The sequence below is a fragment of the Leptopilina heterotoma genome, unplaced genomic scaffold (assembly GCF_015476425.1).
Source record: "Leptopilina heterotoma isolate Lh14 unplaced genomic scaffold, ASM1547642v1 Lhet_38, whole genome shotgun sequence".
Lineage (NCBI taxonomy): Eukaryota > Metazoa > Arthropoda > Insecta > Hymenoptera > Figitidae > Leptopilina > Leptopilina heterotoma.
The window spans coordinates 90,912-112,558 of NW_025111054.1; the positions used below are offsets into that span (position 1 = coordinate 90,912).

Sequence of the window (21,647 nt, forward strand, 5' to 3'; positions counted from 1 at the left end):
TTAGGCTGACATTAAAGAAATTATTTCTTATCAATCAAAAAAATAATAATAATCAACACCTTTTTCTCCTTATTGACAGAAACCTTGGTTCAACCTTAAATGAGGTTCTGGAGCCCCCACTATTAAAATAGGGTCGTCACATACTACTCACTTTCAATCAAACAGGAGAAATTAATTAAAGAAAATTATTTTTCTTTTCTTAATTTTTCCGAACTAATTAAAGTCAAAATTAAGATTGGGTATTGAAAAGAAATTAGATATAAAATTTTAGGGAAAAGTAAAAGAAAATACTTCTTTTTTTGTTTTTTTTTTAAATGAGGAAAGATGAATTTTTCTCTCTGTCAAAAGAAATTCTATTTAACCTCAAATAATGTTCTAGAGCCCCAACTATAAAAATAGGGTCGTCACATACTACTTATTTTCAGTCAAACAGCGAAAACGAAAAGAAAATATTTAACAATTTTTTTTTCAATTTCTTTCAGATTCAAGATGACCTTAAAGAAAATTATTACGTGAAAATTTCGAAAGGAGACAGAAATCCCTTATAAGAAAATTCCTCCCTTAAATTCTGAGGGGTAGCAACGTCAGGAAAAATCCCACCGCTGCCACCATCAGTTTGTTACGAACCAGAAAATATTTAAATAATTAATATAGTTAAATTAACTATATAAATTATTTTGGGCCTTTGAGATGGCCCTATTTTTAAGTCTGTCGGAGGAATTCAAACTGCCAGAGCGTAAGCTCTGTTTATCTTACTGGGATTCCATTATTCCAGCTCACATTAATCCTATTTTTTTGAAAGATTAATTCGAAAAACAAAATTGAAAATTATTATAATAATTAAAAGAATATTAAAAGTATTCTCTTCTGGGAATAAAATTATTTCAACATAGTGCATTAAACCGATTCCTGTAAAATGCAAGGCCAGCAGTTTTGGCATGGCTACAGGTCCAACGCCCTGTCCCCACCTTTCCATATTTCTTAAGGAAGTAAAACTATAAAAGCACATTAATTAGACATCTAAATCGTTCAGTTCGGTTTCCGCAACTCCCAGAGGCTACACTCTGGCATCGGTGTAAAAGAATATTCTTAACCTATAACGTTCCCGTCCGGTACCGAGGACCCAAATTGGTTGTGTGCTTACACGAATAATTTGGTCGGACGTAAAATAAAATACCAACTTACTCCGAAGTCCACGGAGGCCGTTTTTCAAAATTCGAGACAGTGAAGTAAATTTATTTAAAGTAATATTTTCTTGTTGAAAGACCGGCCGGTTTCGAAAAGTTATCGCGTCCGCCATGTATTCGAAGGTTTGGAAAGAAATTAGGAATATAGTAAACTTTAAAAACTATTTTGTGCGTGTGTGAATAAAAATTCACTCAACTTCCGCCCGCCTAAAGAAGACTTTACGGCGGTAGATTCTAAGTTCCAGAACTGGTAAGTCACTGTATCGTTCTGGTTTGGTTTTACCCTATCCCCCCTCTCTTTTATCGTTTGAGGGACAGATGAATTCTTTTATAATAAATTATAATTATTACTCTTAATTCTTTCTCTATTAATTTTCTATATCTTCCTCACCCCCTCCTCTAATTAATTTCTGAATTTTTCGGCAACCAGGAATAACGAATCCCAGTAAGATAAACAGAGCTCACGCTCTGGCAGTTTGAATTCCTCCGACAGACTTGAAAATTATTATTTATTTTATTTATTTATTTTATTTATATATTATTTTTTATTTTAAAAGACGTGTAATTGTTTCGAGGAATTTTATTTCTTTTTATTATGTTAATTTAATTAATATTGGATTGATTCGTTTTAAACAAAATTATAGAATATTCAATCCTGCAAAAACTTTTAGTTTCACTTAAAAAAATAAATTCTAAGCTTACGTAAAAGTCGAGCGTATGAATGGCACAATATATTTTTAAAAAGTATTTTAAAAATGTATTGAATCTCACTTCCGTAACTTTGGGGAGTTGGATAAACAAAATATAGGTATGGGCGTAACGATCGTCAAACTCTGCTAACAACGGTACGGGGAGACCTTGGTCCGTTGTGAGATGTATGACTTATTTCAATATTAATTAAAATTTTATATTTAAATAATATTGGATTGATTCGTGTAAAACAAAATTACAGAATATCCAATACTTTACTGTTTCCCTAAAGTTCGACGTTAACGAACTATACAAATTCTACTCCCCGCACTGTATTAAAATTTATTTTATATTAACTGCAAATAAAATTAAAATTTCATACATAAAGACATATATAAATAACAATAAAATTAATGTGTTCATAAAGAGAGAAAATCCCACCGCTGCCACCAATTTGTTAAGGATGAATTTATTTATTACTTAATAAAATATTAAATTATTAAATTATTTCAACCCGTAGTGAACGTTAATGCTCTAAGGAAACAAATAATTTAATTAAAGATAGTGAATTCCTTTTACTTCTTGATTATTATTTCTATCAATCGGGTGAGAGCCCGTATTTTTAAAATAAATATGGTATTTATGTGTTAAGATTTGGGAATTGTCTCCTGTATTCCCATTGTGCATTAATCTCAACTAGAAGACATTCCTCCCATATATCTTTTCAAGCTAAAGTCTTTGGAGTAAAATTTTTACTGATCCCCTACAGTCATAAAAATAATCATAAAGATAATCTAAAACTTCCAGATTGCAAAAACTGTCAACCAATAATAGAATTTATTAAAATTGTTAATGATTTGTTTGGTATATGTAATTCTAGAAATTTAAGAAATTATGATTTCAAAAAGGCTTTAAATTCTGAAAATAAGGATAATGTTTTTAATAAATTAGATTTTATTTCAGGTTATATTAAAAAATTAGAAATGGCAAACGATCTATAGTTTTCGTATGTACAAGTTAAGAGAATAAATAAAATAAGATAAGCAATACATATATAGATAATAAACACAAAATTATTTAAACAACGAGAGATATCGATTTATTCACAATAATTAAATTATCAAAATTAATAAATCAATTAAAAAAAGTATCTCAATAAATACATGACATCATACATACACACACTCATTAATCATATCCAACATTTATAATGATCTCTACCTGTAGAGAAAAAAGTGTTATGTCAATTATTGTGATTAGTTTCAACTTGGTAAAAGCCACTCGCGAGATCGAACACTGAAAAATATTGTGCTAACTCAATTCTGTCAAAGATTTACGATATATTTGGAAGTGGAAATGTATCTGATATCTGGTTGTGCATAACCAGAACCGTTTGTTTTTAATGCAATAAATTTTTGTTTTTTATTTATTTTTATGTGTCTTGTTTAATTTTATACAACACCTTTATTTTCAATAATTACATGACAAATAATTAAAACCTAAAACTTATTAATTGATTACTTAAAGCTATTGCATCCACCGGTATTCGATCCGATCATAAGTCAATCTGATAATAATTAATTATTATACTTACTGTTGGCCATTATGAAATTTATTTATTAAAAAAATTAAATAAATAAAAATAAATAAATTTTAAACTTACAAGGAAGTGGAAGTGTTATACGAACCAGAAAATATTTAAATCATTAAAATAATAATTAATTATTTATTGAATTACTTTGGGCCTTTGAGACGACCCTATTTTCTAGTTTGTTGGATGTATCCAAACTGCTAGAGCGAGAGCTCTGTTTTTCTTACTGGAATTCGTTATTCCTTGTTGTGTAATTCAGAATTAATTAAAAGGAAGGGATAAAGAAAGATTAGTAATAAAGTGAAAAGAATTAGAAGTAATAATTATAAGTTTATTTATTATGAAAGAAAAGATTTTCATCTGCTTCTCATACAATAAGGGGAGGATGAGATTTAATTAGTCCAGAACGATACAAAGTACTTACCGCTCTGGATCCTTAAAAACTACCGTCTTGGAGAATTTCAAATCGGGCGGAAATTTTATAAATGTCGCGATTTACACACGCAAAAATTGTTTTTCTTTTCTGAGTAACTAAATATGGACCTAATCCAAGAGGGGGCACTTTTTACTTTTTACTTTTTATTTTCATCTTTTGTAATTTGAAAAACTTGGGATATGTGGAAGGTCGTGCTTAGCGGGTTCTCCGATAAAGAAAATTCTTCGCTTAGCTGCACTCGGTCTGGTGTTGATTGGTCATGACTGAAAATTTTGAGTTTTCTCTTGACGTGGTGGTAAACCTTTTAATTTTACTCTACAAACATCTTCTGTATGTCCTAAATTTTTGCAATGGTTGCTTTTTCTAAATCTTGGTTTTGATACTGGGTGTTCATCATGACTTCGTAACCTTTATATTTACATAGAAACAACGAATTTTAATTGAATTATATAGAATCCATTTCATAATTTTGACTTGTAACCTAAAAACACAATTATCGTTCTTACACAAAAATACATATTTATTAGCAACACCAATAAATTCCAACATTAAGCAAAATTCTTAACAACCCACTTTTAATCGGGTAATTAGCACAATTAAATTAAGCAAAGCACATTTTTCTTTTTATGTTAATATCGCAAGGCAAGGTTTCTTTCAATTATTTGTAAATTATTGCACAACAACGAAGTAGTCAAAATCTAAATTTCGCAAGTACCAAATTCTGCAAGTCGTCAGAATTTCGCTTAGTAATAACTAAGTGCAATAAACTGCATTGAGGATTTTCCCCACCAAATTGTCAATCAATAAAAAGACTTGACAAGGGGAAATCTGGGCAGTTTAATTCAGGCAAAGTACCTGAACGATTATATATTGTTAGTCATAAAGACTTCAGAAAATATAATCCTTGTTGTGAATCAAAGGGCGTAGTCCCCATTTATTGTGAAATAGAATTATTAAATTGAGATCAAGTCCGTTTTAACGAATATCAAGATTGAGACCAAATAAAAATAAAAGAAGGAAGATTGCTGCGATATTGAAACAAAAGAAGGAAAACAGAACGATTAAAAGTGAGTAAAGAATTCCACATTACACCCACACACATAAATCAATTTTACAAAAAATATGTAAATTTTCATAAGTTGAATTTATAAGAGTTTATACAAAAGAATATCCATATTTTCTTTCCTTTATTATAATTTATATCCAAGAACATATAAATTGTATTTGGAAAATTAAAGGTTTATAAAATATATGTATAGTTGATAATTAAATAAATATTAATTTAATACCAATTTCTATTTTTATTAATTGGAGCAACACAATTGAAACCAATAATTGTGAGAGAGAAAAAGTCCCCTATCTTTTCAAATTTATTCAATTTGCTGAAGAGCATTTTTCGTTATCACGATAAAATTTAAATTAGTAATAAAATAATTTATTTATTTTACTATTTGTTTATTTAAATTCTATTCGTAACACTTGGGTTTCTGGTAAAATTGTCAATTATTCTTTTAACTTTCATGTTCACGTTAATTTCTGAGGCAATATTAAAATATTCATTCAGCGTTTAAGGTTTCTGAGGACGAATTCTAATTTCAAAATTTTTTACGTATATTTCTTAAGAATGTGCTGACACTTACAGTTGTTTCTATTTCCTGTGTTACGAAAGTTTCTTGAGGTGTTATACATTTTCATACTATCTATAGACTGCTTGATTTTATCCTGACACTGCATAAATCTTGAAAATGGTCATTTGTTCTCAGTTCTGCATACTAAAAATCTGGATGAACTTTGTTAAGAATCGATTTTTAATAATAATATAAATTGCAGATTTTAATTATTATTAATTTAAAATTAATTCTCAGTAACGAAAAAAAATACTCTTCAGCAAATTAAATTTGAACAAGGTTGTAGGTTACTTTTCTTTACAATTATTGTTTCAATTGTAGGTTAAACATGAAAACATATTTTGAAGAGGTTCAAACTAAAAATCTCAGTCACCAATTAATATTATGATTTTATTTATATTTCAAAAAAAATTCAATTACGTTATTTTGTTTGTGTATTAGTGTCGTGTCTGTGTTTTAATTATTGTTACTTACATTTCAGTTAATGATATTCTGCTAAGTCCTTTTATTATCCGGTCTAATCCTCAGTTATTTTCTCTATTTATAAAAATTACTCAAATATCTCTTAATAGTTGTAAGAAAAACTTTATTTTTAGGGAAACTTTGACCTTAGGTCTACACTTGTGACCAAAATCGTTTACTTTATTTGCAAATACAAACTGGCTAAAAAGCATAACTTAATCTCGACAAGTTTAACGGGCTACTAGTGCCTTGATTTCTCCATGTCAATTCTTTTTATTGATTGACAATTAAGTTGAAAAATCCTCATTAAAGTTTATTGCACTAAATTCAACATTGTCAATAAGCAGAATTTGGCATTTACCAAATATAAATGTGCCACTTATGGCTATTGCGAAATACTCATAAATATTTAAGAAAAACCCTTAGTAGTCAATAAAAAGGATTTCACCTTGCTTAATATTTGAGCTAAATATCAAAATAATTTAGGACTATTTTGAAATCAGGTTATACAGAAATCATTTTAGTATGAATATTACACCTTTCAATTAGAAACTTCAATTAGAAACCTTTCAATTGATTTACACATTTCAATAAAATGTTGTTGTAAGATGTTTTGTGTGTTTTAGGTTACAAAAGGTTGATTTTTAAATTGATTCGATATAATTAAAAATTAAGTTACGAATTTGAACGTAACAAACTTTTAAAATTTGGTGTGTTTTAGGTTACAAAAGATTGATTTTTAAATTGATTCGATATAATTAAAAATTAAGTTACTAATTTGAACGTAACAAACTTTTAAAATAATTTTAAATATCCTTGCGCTGCGATCAATTATGTTGTCGCCGTAAGAAACAACTAATATTATTTTTTATAAGTTGGATACTCAACTGAGAGCCAACTCCACTTTATTTATTTAACAAGTAAAAGCACCAAATCTTGGAATCATAATTCTTTTTATTTGCTATAGAAATCGTTGATGATATTCGAGCTGCAGTGACCAGAACGAGAATGAGAATCAAATATGTCCGTCTCCTCGGCCACTAACTGTCGTTCACCCCGCACTCCGTTTTCGTTTTTTCAGGTGAGTTCCAGAGGAATTAATAAGCTAAAGTTCTTCTTTCGTGTAAAATATCAAAAAGGTATTAGAAATAACGAAACTAAGCCTCCTTTCGATCTGCTTTTACAAATGAATACGAAATGAATTTTTCAGAAGCGGAATTCAAAAGAATTAATAATTTATCATTTTTTTTAATTCCACGCTTCTTACTAGGATATTACTACATTTTAAACAGTCGTTCTGGATAATAACTCTTAGGGTATGCTAATTGCTCGGTTTACTGTACATAAATAAGTAGTAAACTTATTTTCTCTTGCACAATATGCATAAAATTTTAAAAACTTTTTTTTAAAAATGAAAGCATGATTTTTTTAATACAATAATTAATTTACGCATGTTACAGACGGTGCATCTACTAGTCAACAAGCAAAAGAAAGAAAAGTGCGTGCTAAATCACAATATATCCCTCATGAGGATATAATAAAATTATCAGGTACGCTTTCGGATACACGGTCACGTGCCCCATATACTTTACTTTGGAAAAACGTCACACGGAACAACATGACCTTAAATCATCTTTTAATTAATAGCTTTTAAGATATCATATATGGATTGTTCTAATTTTAAGTATATTTTTCAATTACATTCCCAACGCTCAAAATACTGTGTAATGGAAGTTCTAAAACATTTTGTTTAAAGAAAAGGAAAATTTTTTTTTACTGCCACGGAACCAGAGTTTGTAATCCTAAAGCATTTTTGGTCGGTGAATCCAAATCCGTTTGTCTCCATCACGTCAGATTTTTTTTAATAACAAATTTTTAATTACTTAAACAAATTGCTCTAAATTTACGTAAGAAAACCGACTCTTTCAAGCAAATGCAATCAGAATACGAGTTTTTAGTATATAATTGATAGATTTGACTACAAATAAATTGTGTACATTATTCTACCCTCATGTATTTATAAAAACACCTTTAACCCATTTAGTCCCAAAAGTCCATTTTTTACTCTTCACATTTGCACTCACCATTTTCAAAGATGGTTGTCTAAAAAAAATTTGCACATCATGTTTCTTATGTATTTTTTTGTCCTCTTTCAGAAGCTGTAAGCAAATTTAACTTTATATATATGATTCCAGGTTCTTTAAATAAAGGATTTAATAAACAAACTATTATACATTAATATTGTTACAAAAATTAATGAAAAATATAATTATAATCAAGAATTACTGTCTTCGGAGTTGTAACAAAGAAAGAATTGGAATTTATAATATTTTATATAGTTCAATTCTTTGATAAATTATGGGGTCGTTATCTTTCTCTTTTCAGTACATCTCGCCTCTTGATAGTTTTATTAAGAGAATTTTCAGCTCGTCATTATTCTTTAAATAAAAGATCACAATAATTTATTTTAAATAAGATATATTTAAAACAACCAAGTTTTGTTACAGTTTTTAAATTTCTTAAAACCAGATTTCGAAAATATGAACAGAAGTTAGATGAAATTATGATTTAATATTCATGATAAAAGGATTTACATAATTTGGAAACGATACTATTTGGTTACTTACGAAATATTGGCCTCAATTCCTACCGCACTTAACAGAAGGGAGAAAAGGGTCATCTACACCTGGTCCTCCTTATCAGAACGGGCAATTGAACTATTTTGTTTTCGTCTCTACTCGGTTCAGTTCTTTAATCACTATGTAACTATTTAATTCGAATGTCTATTGCTTTGAACTTGTCATATGATCGTTGTCATAAATGATCATAAATTCAAAGCAATTCTAAGTATGACGAAAGGGCTGCCAAAATTATAGAATGTACGAACGAGAGCAGTAGACAAATTTAAATTTAATTTATTTAGTGTTCACTATTAATATTCTCAGTCCAAGCTATTCAAACACTTCGCGATTTTAGATTTTAACGTCCGCCCGAATTCGGTTGCCCGTGGCGAACCCTTAAACCGGCCGAGTTTCGCAGACGGTCAACCTCGCGATAACCTGTCTCCAGGAGTTAACTGTCGCGAAGAAGCAAATTACATTGGGGCACATCAGTTTTAATACCTGAAATTGAGGCTTGGGTGTGACAGAATGTAGTGGAGAGGGTTAAAGGATTGGGAAATATATTCTTATATTGGCCAATAATTATTATAACTTGGAATAACTTTAATGTCATTGCACCCTCTTACTGTGCGAAAATGTTTAGTTCCTTATATTGGTTGCAACATGTGATTTTGTAACCGAGTCTTGGATGTCAAAGACCTTTTAGAAACGTTTACGTTTCCATTTTATCAACAGACTACATTTTGGCCATTAACCCAAAAGAGTCTTTGATACTTTTAATTTATGGAGCTAAATAAGACATTTGTAAAATTATTCCTATAATTCATACTTGGCAATTATTTTTGTTCGATTAAAATGTTTGATTCGAAGGAGGTTATGGAATTTGGATTCTCAAATCTGTATAAGAATAATGATGCACTCGCAATGCGATTTCCTTATAAATTGTTGACATATTTGCAAAACTCTGACATTTGCAATGTATTCAGTTCTATAAAAATATTTTGTTGATTAATTTATGATAAAATAAAAGCTCTAAAATATTTCGAAAGAACTGTCATTGAACGGAATTTTACCAAGAATCAAAAGTTACTTAAAGTGTATTTCTGAACAAGAAAAAAGTTCATTTCGGTGACTCGGATGACCCTTTCATTATCCTTTACTTTTTCTTAGGTATATTTTCACAATTATAATTAACTATAATAAGAAATATACTCTTTGAATTATAGTAATTGTGGATACAATTTATTAAAATTTAATTTAATAAATATAAAAAAACGATACGGCTTGTAACGTTACAAATATAATGACTGTTAGGTTTGAATTCGATTATTTGAATTTATTGTTATTAATTAATTATTAGAAAAAAATAAAGGATCCCCCCTTTAAGTGCACTATTACTTCAGTACCTCCGATTAGACGGTACTTTGTGATAGAAAAATAATGAAATTGAAGAAGGTTAAGATTTTCTCGTGGAGAATAATAAGACACCATATCATCATATGTGCAGAAAAAATAATAGTATTTTATTTAATTCATAAAATTAGCAATTAAATGCAAAGATTGTTATGTTTGAATTCGATTGTTTATGATTTAATTATTATTTATTTGAAAGATTTTATATTTTAAATCGAATTCAGACTTAACTGTATTAAAAAGAATTTTTAATAGTCTTAAGTCAATAAAACACTCAATATTTTATAGTAAGAAATGAATGTTGAATTTATTTCGAATAAATATTGTTATTAAAAATTTAGGATCCCCCCTTCAAGTACGTTATTAGTTCAACGTCTCCGATTAGACGGTATTTTAATTGAAAGAAGTAAAAAAAGGAAAAGGTGGCAAAAGTAAGGTAGAACTTCAATAAAACACTGAGTAATATGAGTAATACAATATTACAAGAGTCTATTTATTCAGTGTGTTTAAAAAGATTAATGTTAATTCTATTACATTTAATATTATCTTATTATTACTTCCATGTGTACCCTTTTAAATTTATAACAACTATACCTTTAAAAAAATACCTTTTATAATATCAGATTTGATAAAGCAAAATCCCAATATTTAGAATTATGACAATAGAAAAATTATAACATATAAATATACTTCCGTTTTTAAACAATAATTGATATTTACAGAAATTAACTAACAAGTGTATGTGTGTAAATGTGTAAAGATAATTACAGAATAATTATTAATTAACTCACCAATTGTAACTTATTAAAATTTATATTCCTCTTTTTACTAGAGACAGAAAAGTCTCTTATTAGTTATTACTATGACTTCTAGTTACACCTGTGATAGTGTTCTCGTATTCACTTTTACTTCCTTTTTTAGTTTATCTTTTATGCTCTTCTTTCAATGGTCTTTAAATAAATTCTTTTTATTTTAAAAATAAAAATTAATTTTAATATTTAAAATTTTGGGGTCACCAAATTTTAAATTTGTAATTAATTCTGAAATTCTTTATTAAATGTAGAATGAGGGAAGTAAATCTTCAAACCGCAAAGAAACTGAGGTTCAATATTTTTATTTCTTTTTGCTTCTAAAATTCTCTTTTTTTTTGTTAATAATCTTTATTAAATTCACTCTACTCTTCGCACAAATTGTATTCTCAAATATTTTCACTTTTAATTCTAATTATCTCAAATAGCTTCTTTGATATTTTCTTTAATATTTTTATTTTTAAATAAATCACTTTATTTCAATTATAATCTTCAACAATCAACTTTGAATTATTATTATTTCACTGAATATTATATATTTTCACAACAGTAATTAATTAAATTCAATTAATTCAAATTATATAAAATCAACCCTTAAACTCGGGGAAATAAAATACAAAAACCTCCGCCTTTTTGCGGGAATAAATCACAAAATATAAAAAAATGGTAACGTCCGCTCTGCTGGAAATACTAATTCAAACTCTTCGATTAATTAGCGTGGACAATCGGTCACACCCTGGAAAATCGACTTAAATCGGTTAACTGGGAGAATCCGTCGCACACGGCTCACCAAACCTGGCTGTTGCCAAGCAAGCTTTTAGCAAACTTGCAAATTCCTCAAGAATGGCGTGATATAGTTTGATACTTTATATCCTGTTTCGCCAATGTGCATTCAATTTAGACATTCTCCACAATATTATTTAAAAAAAATCCTTTCTTTAGAGAAATATCTTTTTAATTTAAGGGAGTCGGTAAATTCCCAAGGGTTGTAGACGATTTCCATACTTGATAACATTTATTTTGTATTCCCTAATCACCCAATATTTAGGTAAAAACTATTGAAAAATATTTAATTTCGAATTTTCTCAAGTTTAGATATAATAAATAAAAAAATTCGATAATATAAGTAATCAATTGAAGAGAAGATCATATAAAGAATTCTTTTAACCCTATTTTATGTGTATGTGTTACTTAATTTAAATTAACAAGTTTACCCATTTTAGATTCTATATAATATTAATAAAATTAAAAAAAAATATTTAAATAAATTAAAATAGTTACGATTTGAACGTAACAAAGATTACCAATACTAAATAATGAGTAATATTCTTTAGAAAGTTTCTTAAACATCTAAAAAATCATAAAGAAAATTACCAATAGAGATTTTTTTATACTTTTAATAGTAAGAGATAACTAGAAATGATAAATCCTATTTTCATGTAAATAGCAGGGTGTCTACAACTAATCTGAAAAAAATTTCCCTGACATTTCCAGGTTTTCCAGGCCTTCTAAAATTTTTTTCCAGGTTTTAAGAATCGACATAATAAAAAATACATTCCTTAAATTTTATTTGATTACACTTATAAATGACGTGGAAGAAGTATTCACGTTTGTCATCAACGATTTGAAGGAAAAAAAACTGTTTTTCACTCAGAAAAGAATATTTACGTTTACCAAATTATCCTTTTTTAACTTTTTGTTCAAGAAACATTGTAAAAGTTTTATTAAGACAAAAGTTTGAATAGAAAATTATTTTTTCTTCTAAATGGTTAATTATGACTTCGTAACATTTTTATATTTTTAGTAAAAAACATATTGTATTTAAATGAACTCAATAAGCATTTATTCATGTCGATTTATGAGGTAACAATCACACTTTTAACACATGATGACACTTTGTAACACACATATTACAACATTCAGTAAGGAATTTTGTATTAAGATCTAAATAATGAAATGAAGATTGTGATACTTTATAATGTGCAAAACTGTGTCAAATATTCTTTAAGAGTAAGTAGAATTTACTTACGATATTTCTCAATGTAAAAAGTGGTTCATCCAAGCAACAGAACTTGGGTAATGACATTCAAACAAATCTGCAAGGTAGCAGATAATCATTAAGTAATAACTTAATAATAAGTAGGTCTTTCCCACCAAAATGTCGTTCAATAAAAAGAATCGACAAAGGGAAATCATGGCAGTTGCCCGTGAATCTTGGCGAAACAAAGTATGTTTGGCCATAGTAGCCGAAGCTAGGCAAAAGTTGCCTTTACGTCTCAAGAAGGGACTCCAGAGATTTTCATTGAGTGATTTAAAAAGAGTAATTGACATAGTATTTTTATATGTGAAAAATATTTAAAAAAATTAAAAAGATAATAATAAAATAAATCTTGATGTAAGGTTCCAGACACTACAACACAGTTAAAGTGAGTATACTGAATACGCAAACGCAAAAAGTACACATACACAATTCATTATCATAAACGATTGTTTTCAATATATAATAAAAGTTTGTCATTTAATATTATTTTATTGCTGATTTTATTTAAAAATTAGATTATCCTATTAATAAATTCATTCCTTTCCAAAATACGGTCTCTCACCCGATTGGTTGAAATGATAACCAAGAATGAAAAGGAATCCACTGCCTTTAAATAAAATTATTTGTTTCCTTAGAGCATTGACGTTCACTACGGGGTGAAATAATTTAAATATTTAATATTTATTAAATAATAAATAAATTCATTCTTAACAAAGAAATTATCTTACTTTTAGTTTAAATCCAATCAAGATAACTAATAATGCTCTTCAGCAAAAATATTTGAAAGGTAGGGGACTTTTCCTCTCTTACAATTATTTATTTCAATTGTATGGTTACAATTAATAAAAATAGAAATTGGTATTAAGTTAATATTTATTTAATTATAAAATATACATATATTTTATTGACTTTTAATTTTTCAAATTACAATATATATGTTCTATTAAAAAATATAAATTTCAAGGAAGAGAAAAATAGATATTCGTTTTCAGAAAAATCTTATAAAATCAACATATGAAAATTCATGTATGCTTTGAAATTGTTTTGTATGTGTAGGTGCAATGTGAAATTCTCTACTCACTTTTAATCGTTTGTTTTTCCTTTTCTTTATTTTAAAATCGCAGCAATTGTCCTTCAATTTTCGTTTGTTTTCAATCTTGGTATTCGTTGAAATGAATATAATCTCTATTCAATATTTATTTTCTTTTGCACAATAAATAGGGACTACACCCTTTGATTCACAAAATGACAAAATTCTCAAGTCTATATGACTAAAATATATAATCGTTCAGGTCACTTTGCATGAATTAAACTGCCCAGATTTCCCCTTGTCAATTCTTTTTATTGAGTGACAATTAGGTGGGAAAAATCCTCAATACAGTTTATTGCACTTAGTTATTACTAAGCGAAATTACGACGACTTGCAGAATTTGGAACTTGCGAAAATTAAAATTGAACCACTTCGTTATTGTGAAATAATTGAAATTAACTAAAGGAAACCTTACCTTGCAATATTAAAATAAAGAAAATTGTACTTTACTTGATTCTTTGTGCTAAATAAACGATTAAAAGTAGGTTGTTAAGAATTTGCTTAATGTTGGAATTTTTGAATATTGACAATAAATATGTGTTTTGTGTAAGAATGTTGATTGCGTTTTTAGGTTACAAAAATGATTGAATGGATTTTATATAATTAAAATAAAAATCGTTGTTTCTAAAAAAATAAATAGGTGACGAATTTGAACGTAACAATGATTATTAAGACTCCTCGATTATTCCACCTGTGACATCGGTCACACCCTCGAAATCGACTCAAATTATTAGAGGTGGGAGAAACTTATACACACGGCCCGACAACTTATTGTTACCAAGGAAGCTTTTTGCAAGCTTGCAAATTCCTTGATAAATGGCGTAATTTTACTCCTTGCCATTATTTTTAATCTAGTTTTTTTTAATAATATTTTAGTAATTTTTGTGAAACTAAGGAAAGCTATTTAAAGTACCTATTTCTTTTTTAAGAATTAGTGATATTTAGAAATAATAAATTTGACGAGTGGATTAAATATAGTTCCTTAGTGTTTTTTTCATTTATGTATAGTGTACTTAAATTAAATACATAATTTCCAATTTTTAGACTATATAATTTTATAATTTTAAAAAGATTTGAATAAAAAAATTAAAAATAGTTACGATTTCGAACGTTACAATGACAATCAGGATCATCTACCCGTTCGAATGAAAAAATACTGATATAAAAGTTTGAATTTAATAATGTGGTGGAAATATTATACTAAGAATTTTTTGAAAACTCTTGATAATAGATATAAAATAAATAATTAAATCATTAATTATAAATAATAGAGGTTGACTTATGGCCTGATTTTCAATTTTTTATTTTTTTTTTAGTATATGCTTAATTAACACTCTGGATAACACTTCGTAGATCTGGATAACTCTCTGGATTACTCTGGATATCTGCTTTTTTGTTGATTCTCTCGTTCACTTTGGATAATCACTTTGTTTATCTGGAAGTAGCTCTGGGTTCTAGATACTCAAAATCTGGATGAATTTCCAAAACAATTTTAAATCTCCCACCGCCACCAACAATTATGTTGTCGCCGTAAAAAATAACTGATATTATAATTTTTAAAAGAGTTGGTTACTCAACTGAGAGCCAACTCTACTTTATTTATTTAACAAGGAAAAATACAAAAAAATGGAGATAATCAGTCCTTCCAATTCTTCACTCAGCCTTTTTGGAAGACAATATACTAATCGTGCTATCACTTTGAGTAGCGATTAATTAATCTGACCACACCTGCTTATACATTAGTTTTATAGGACTGTGCTCGCGTACACCCGAGGATGAAAGTTCGGCATGTTTCCCCTGAGCTTAACAGTTGTGCTTAGTTAATTCTCAGGATAAAAAGGAAGGATAAGAAAATAATTTTTAAGAATTGTTTAAAATTTTTATTTAAAACCTTTTGAAAAATTGAATACTAGAAAAACAAATCTCTAAATAAATTATTTTGTTAATTCAATCTTACGAATATTTTTCTATTGATTAAATTAAGAAAAATCTCCAAATAGTTCGATATTGATTATTGAGAAATAATACATTTTTTATATAACGTGAGTATTATTTTCATGGTTTACTGTACATGTTTTGTTGAAGCTAGCGTGTACTTGATAATCATCAAGCGATTAGCTTGGGGCGAAAATCAACATGGAAGTGGATAAATCGATAACAGAAAAGGAAGCACAAACAGTGAGATCAATCAGTCCAATTTCAAGTCAGTTTTCAGAAATGCTTTTTGAATTCTTGTGACGTCTAGAAGATTATTTATCAGAGATTGATACAGACCTGAAAAGCTTTTCACAACAAGAAAATCTGCTGGAAGCGCTTGTATAATTTACATTTATCAGATAAATTTTGCTTATAGATTTATCAACAATACAAGCATCATTATCCCCTACATGGCTAAAGGGTTTCTTTTTGTGGAAGAGATTGAATAGAGAGAAAACATTATTCTGGACTAGGAATAAAAACTTTTAAAACCTAGAAAATAATACTCATTTTATATAAAGTACATCACGTTTTGCACAAATTATTCCTGCAATTAAGTGTTCCTTGAAAGGAAATATTTTTGAAAGAGTTTTACTTTTATGGTGCATAATATACTTGTATATAAATTATGTAGAGTAAAAGCCAGAAGTAATACAATCAGAAATTATCTGTATTCACCCTACAAAAATTATCAAATTGCTTTTTCTACTATAATTCTATTAAAAATCGTAAAAAGTCATAAAATTCTTAAAAGGAGAAGAGTAATATTTAAAGAACAAAAATTAATATCTTTGTGATAGTAGTAAATATAAAAATAAGACTCCTAATTATTACCTGACTTTTCGACAATTACAAAGTTGTATTTAGTAGATCTAATAACAAGCCAAACTGTTTAAATTTTTACGTTGCCCCAAAATTCTACATTTTATTTTAGACTACGCCAATAAAAAGATTCTTAAGATTTTTAGTATCATAAGGATTACATTAATTCGTCGAAAAAGTTCAGAACAAATCTTCAATTTCAAACTAATACACTTAGTTCGAAGGTTTGCTCTAAAACTCGTAGATTTAGTATATAGGAGATTTTAAGAGTTTTATAATATTCTCTTCACACAGTCTATGGATAAAAAAAATATCAAATGCAAAACATTTGCTTCAGTCGTATTGCACTGACCGCTAAACATAGTAATAAATATATTTTCCAAAAAAAAAAATGGAGAGCCTCATTATTTTTATTATTTAGAGATTTGAGCTCAGAAGCGAAATTTTTCTCATTTCTACATTGCTAATATTCCGAGTGATTTTTTTAATGTGGAATTTTCGGGTAGGGATATGGCCCATTTTCTCAGGCCCGTTAAAAGTACTGAGCTCGTGACTAGAATAGCGCCTCCGATTGAATACTTATTTGGTATTTCGTTGAAGAATAACACTTGCCATAAAAAGGCAAAAACAATGTCCGCTGACCTAGCAATTGCAACAGGTCCAGCCTGTTCCATTTGAAGGGCTAATGTGAGAAGAATTTGTCCGCCGAAACTAAAAAATGCCAGCGCAACAACGAGGAGTCTATCTGTTCCACAACGGGGTAAACAGAGTGCGCCAATTAACCAGGAATACATGACAGTTTGTATTAGTGCAAACGAACCGAAATTTGTCATAATCACTGAAAAATGAAGGCCCTTTAAAGCACGAAGTAGAACGTAAGCGTTAGCGCCAAATATTGTTGCTGAAAAAGCTGCAATCGCTCCCCAAACATCGGGAATGTCTGTTTCAATTTGCGAGTCGGAGAGAGATTCAACAGTATGGCCGAAAATTAATGGCGGCCTCGTAATTAGAATCACACCAATTAGCGTCAAACAAACAGTAATAACATTAAATAAACCGCAAGGTTCCTTTAAAAATATTCTTGCAAATATGGCCACGAAGACAGGTACTGAAAAGACGACAACCGAAGCGTCAGCCAAGGGCATGTGCCTGTAAAATTAATATCATCTATGTCATAAATCTTAATTATATTCTCTCATCGAAAGATAATAATAAAAATCATCTAAATGATCACTGAGGTCTTGAGTTTCAGATAAACCAGATCTTTATAATCATCGTCATCCCAAACTATATATTTTCCATAGAGACCTCGATAATCCAAACTACATGATCATTCTAAATTTGTTTATTATTTACTTTAATTTATTTAGTCAATGTGGAATTATAGTCCAACTCTAATAATCGAAGTTTCGACTTGTAAAATTTGGACAAAATGGAAATTAAATTATAATAACTTTACTTACCGGAAGGCATAAAAGCTGAGCATAAGACCCGTGGTTCCAACAAAACTTCGTAAAATCAGCATAAATCTTCTCCCTCGTGGAAATGGATGTTCACCTTTGTAAATTAAAATTGGAATTGTCGGTAGTAAAACGCCAACAAATCTAAAGGCAGCTAGTTCCATGGGATTTATATCTACTAAACCCTTTACAATAACACTGCAAAGGGAAAAAAACAATGACGATACTGTCGCCAAAACCAATCCCAAGTACGGACAAGTTTTACATTTGGGATAAAATTTTTTTCGAAATATTGTCGACTTATTGTGACGTTCTATATCGCCGTCGACTAAATGTTGTAATTCCACGTGTTCCGGCATCTCTGCAAAAAGAAAACAATAAACATTTTAAGTAGTATTCTTGATTTAAATAATTCATTGTTTCTGAAGAGCAATTACGTTCACTAAGGATTTTTATAATCAAAATAGTTGTTTTAATATCAATTTGAAGAAAAACTGGATCTTTAACTATCTGCAACGAACGAGAGACTTAAACAATACGTCAATATTGATAAAATCAGGTTATCACATATGTGACGATCAATCAGATAAAAGTTTATTGTAAAGAACATAATCGCTGAAAGATATAAATATTATGGAAAATCAAACTAAAATTATAGATTTTCTTCATTTATAACTCCATATGTCTACATAACAAAATTCTGACTAAATAAATATAAAAACGATTTCTTGCAAGCAAATACATTAAAATATATTTTTCAAATGAAAACGAAAAAAGAATTAACTTAAAAACTCCATATATATATATAGCGTCCTCGAATCCTCGCAGGTATAAAAAATTATTAACATAATCAAGATGGCGGACGAAAATAAGGCCACTTTTCCAAAATTCAAAATACCAATCCAATATGATAGAATATTTTTTTAAGAAATGATCGGACTTAGGTATTCTTAGGACTTACTGATGTATTAAATGAAGTTAATAGAATTACAAATAATTATAATGTATTGTTCTTCTCTTTAAAACCTTCTAATATGCATATGAACTTATCCCTTTTTTATTCTCTGTAATATCTTTAGTTTACAACGATAATATATAATTATTTGTGTTTAATACGTGTATGATTCTAACACAATCTCTATCTTTTCAAATATATAATATTTGTGTGTGTGAAATATTATTTGAGTGTATGTAAACAACTAACTCACCTATTCGTTATTTGACATTATTCCTTTTAAACTTCTTATAATCCGTTTTCTTCAATACATCATTTTTCATTTATCGATTTATTCGTACTTCACTGACATTTATTTTAAATCAATTTTCTTAACACGATTTCTCACTTAGAGCCTTTATTATTCTTCACTTTAAGAATTCATTATCAATTTTCTCTAATACGTATGATATTTTGTTATCACGATGAAGGGATATTTAGTTACGAAGTCGATCGTAACACGTAGATTTATTAAATTTGAAGAAGTTAAAAAAAAAATTGTTAACTTCTTCAAATTTAATATTTAATCACCGAATGATAAATTCATTTCCTTTAACGTAGATTTATTATTTACAAATTAAAAATAAAAAAAACTGTTTTTCACGTACAAAAGAAAAAAATTTGGTGGAAAATATAATGTGTTTTTATTGAAATAGGAAGTTTTAAAAATTAGTAAACTTGTGATTTATTTCGCTTCGGGTGTCAACTTCAATATTCCGATGTGATAAAGAATTTTAAATATTACATAAATTTCTTATATACAATTTTTGTTGTGAATGTCATGTGTATATATACTTCGAAAAATATTAATCTCATACGTTATCAACTAATAATTGTTTAACAATAATTTCATATTTTATTGTTTAGAAAACAAGTTTATTTACTTATTATTAAATATTATTTAATTTATTTATTATTTAATTATGAAATATTATTTTCGAAGTATTTGTGTTTTAATATAGGATATATAAAATAAATAAATAAATTGTCTTTTTCGTATACTTTATAATTAATATTACAATGATAAATGAAATATATAGCCGAAAATAAAGTTATAGCTTGCAATCTCATAATTATAAACTAATTTGCGTACCATTGTTAAAAGTCTAAATAAAGATGTCTCTATAAAAAAGCAATTTATTACCAAAAACCTCTGCCACCTTAAAAATTTATATTTTCCAAATTAACTAAAAAATTACATAAACAAAAGATAATAGAGATAAAATTATAGAAAATTTTAAATATATATATTTATTTTTTTAAATATTTGGTAAAAATAAGTTAACCTCTAAATAACGCAAAAATTGATGGACTGAAATTTTAACTATAGTCTTTTCCCCAAATATAACATTTCTTACAGTATACGATACAAAAATCAATAATTTTATTTTAGTTATTATTATTGTAATTTTAAAACTATTTTTATCCTTTTATTTGTCATTATAAATAAATTACAATTCAAAAATGAGATATCTTAAAAATGTACGTAAATTTATATACATTTTACAGATAATTTTTTTTTAAATTCAAAATTTTGATCCTCTTAATATTTTTTATATTTAATATTTTTTTTCTCGCATTTTCATTGAAAATTATAAAACTTTTTTATTTTTTAACCCATTTTAATCATAATGCCTGCAAAAAGATTAACAACTTAAAAACAAAAATTTTTAAAATAAAATTTATTATTAAAAAATATAAATAAATAAAATATTATATTCAAAAAGATATTATTTCGATTTATTCAAAATGAAACTAACCTTGAAATTATATAATAAAAAAAGATAAGAATGTCAATAGAAAATTCGAAATAAATAAAGCTCAGATAACGTAAATATAATAAATGTCATAAGCCGGTAAAATTTATAACACAACAAACAATTTGCATTATGATTCACATGATAAAAGATAATTCAAAATAAAACAATGTAGCAGACGATGAATATAAATATACAGAAGTCAATACTCACTGAATTTTGTTATAGTGACAAATTGTTCTTTTTCATATCTATTGAATGCAACTATGACTGATTTTTTTTAACAATAAGAGAGGGGAGTCGTAAATTTTTTCTCTTCATGTTCATAACACTTGTGACTAGAATAAATTGTCTTTACGGTTAGAATGTTAGAAAAAATATATTGTGGACACAAGGCTAAATTTTATCAGGTGTTGTTTCCCTTCGGCGCCATTTTTAAAATCTATTCCACATAATTGTATATTATATTAAAAACAAAGAATTGAACAGAAAAGTTGGAATTTTTTCCTTGACAGTATTAACGATAAGATAAATATAATTTTAAACAATAGACTCATTTGAATAATTTTAAATATCAGACTTTTTTCAACTTTATTTTTTTTTATTTCACAAGTATTTGTATATGACATTTAGCGCTAAATTCAAAAACGAGTTTTGTTGTTATTAGTT

General features: G+C 27.6%; 1 protein-coding gene across 4 annotated transcripts; it reads right to left on the bottom strand.

Annotated features, from left to right (window-relative positions):
* Positions 1-15,833: 15,833 nt before the first annotated feature.
* Positions 15,834-21,426, bottom strand: LOC122505865 (solute carrier family 35 member G1). Of its 4 annotated transcripts, none has more exons than XM_043617728.1 (3): positions 21,192-21,426; positions 18,231-18,588; positions 15,834-17,916 (listed from the first exon to the last, which is right to left on the bottom strand). In XM_043617728.1, the coding sequence occupies exons 2-3, from the start codon at positions 18,584-18,586 to the stop codon at positions 17,223-17,225; spliced, it is 1,050 nt and encodes a 349-aa protein (XP_043473663.1). In that variant the 5' UTR covers positions 18,587-18,588; positions 21,192-21,426; the 3' UTR covers positions 15,834-17,222. The 4 variants fall into 4 exon arrangements, with proteins under 4 accessions (XP_043473663.1, XP_043473664.1, XP_043473666.1 ...); XM_043617729.1 differs by lacking the exon at positions 21,192-21,426 and adding an exon at positions 19,436-19,690; XM_043617731.1 differs by lacking the exon at positions 21,192-21,426 and adding an exon at positions 19,189-19,329.
* Between the last annotated feature and the right edge of the window lie 221 nt (positions 21,427-21,647).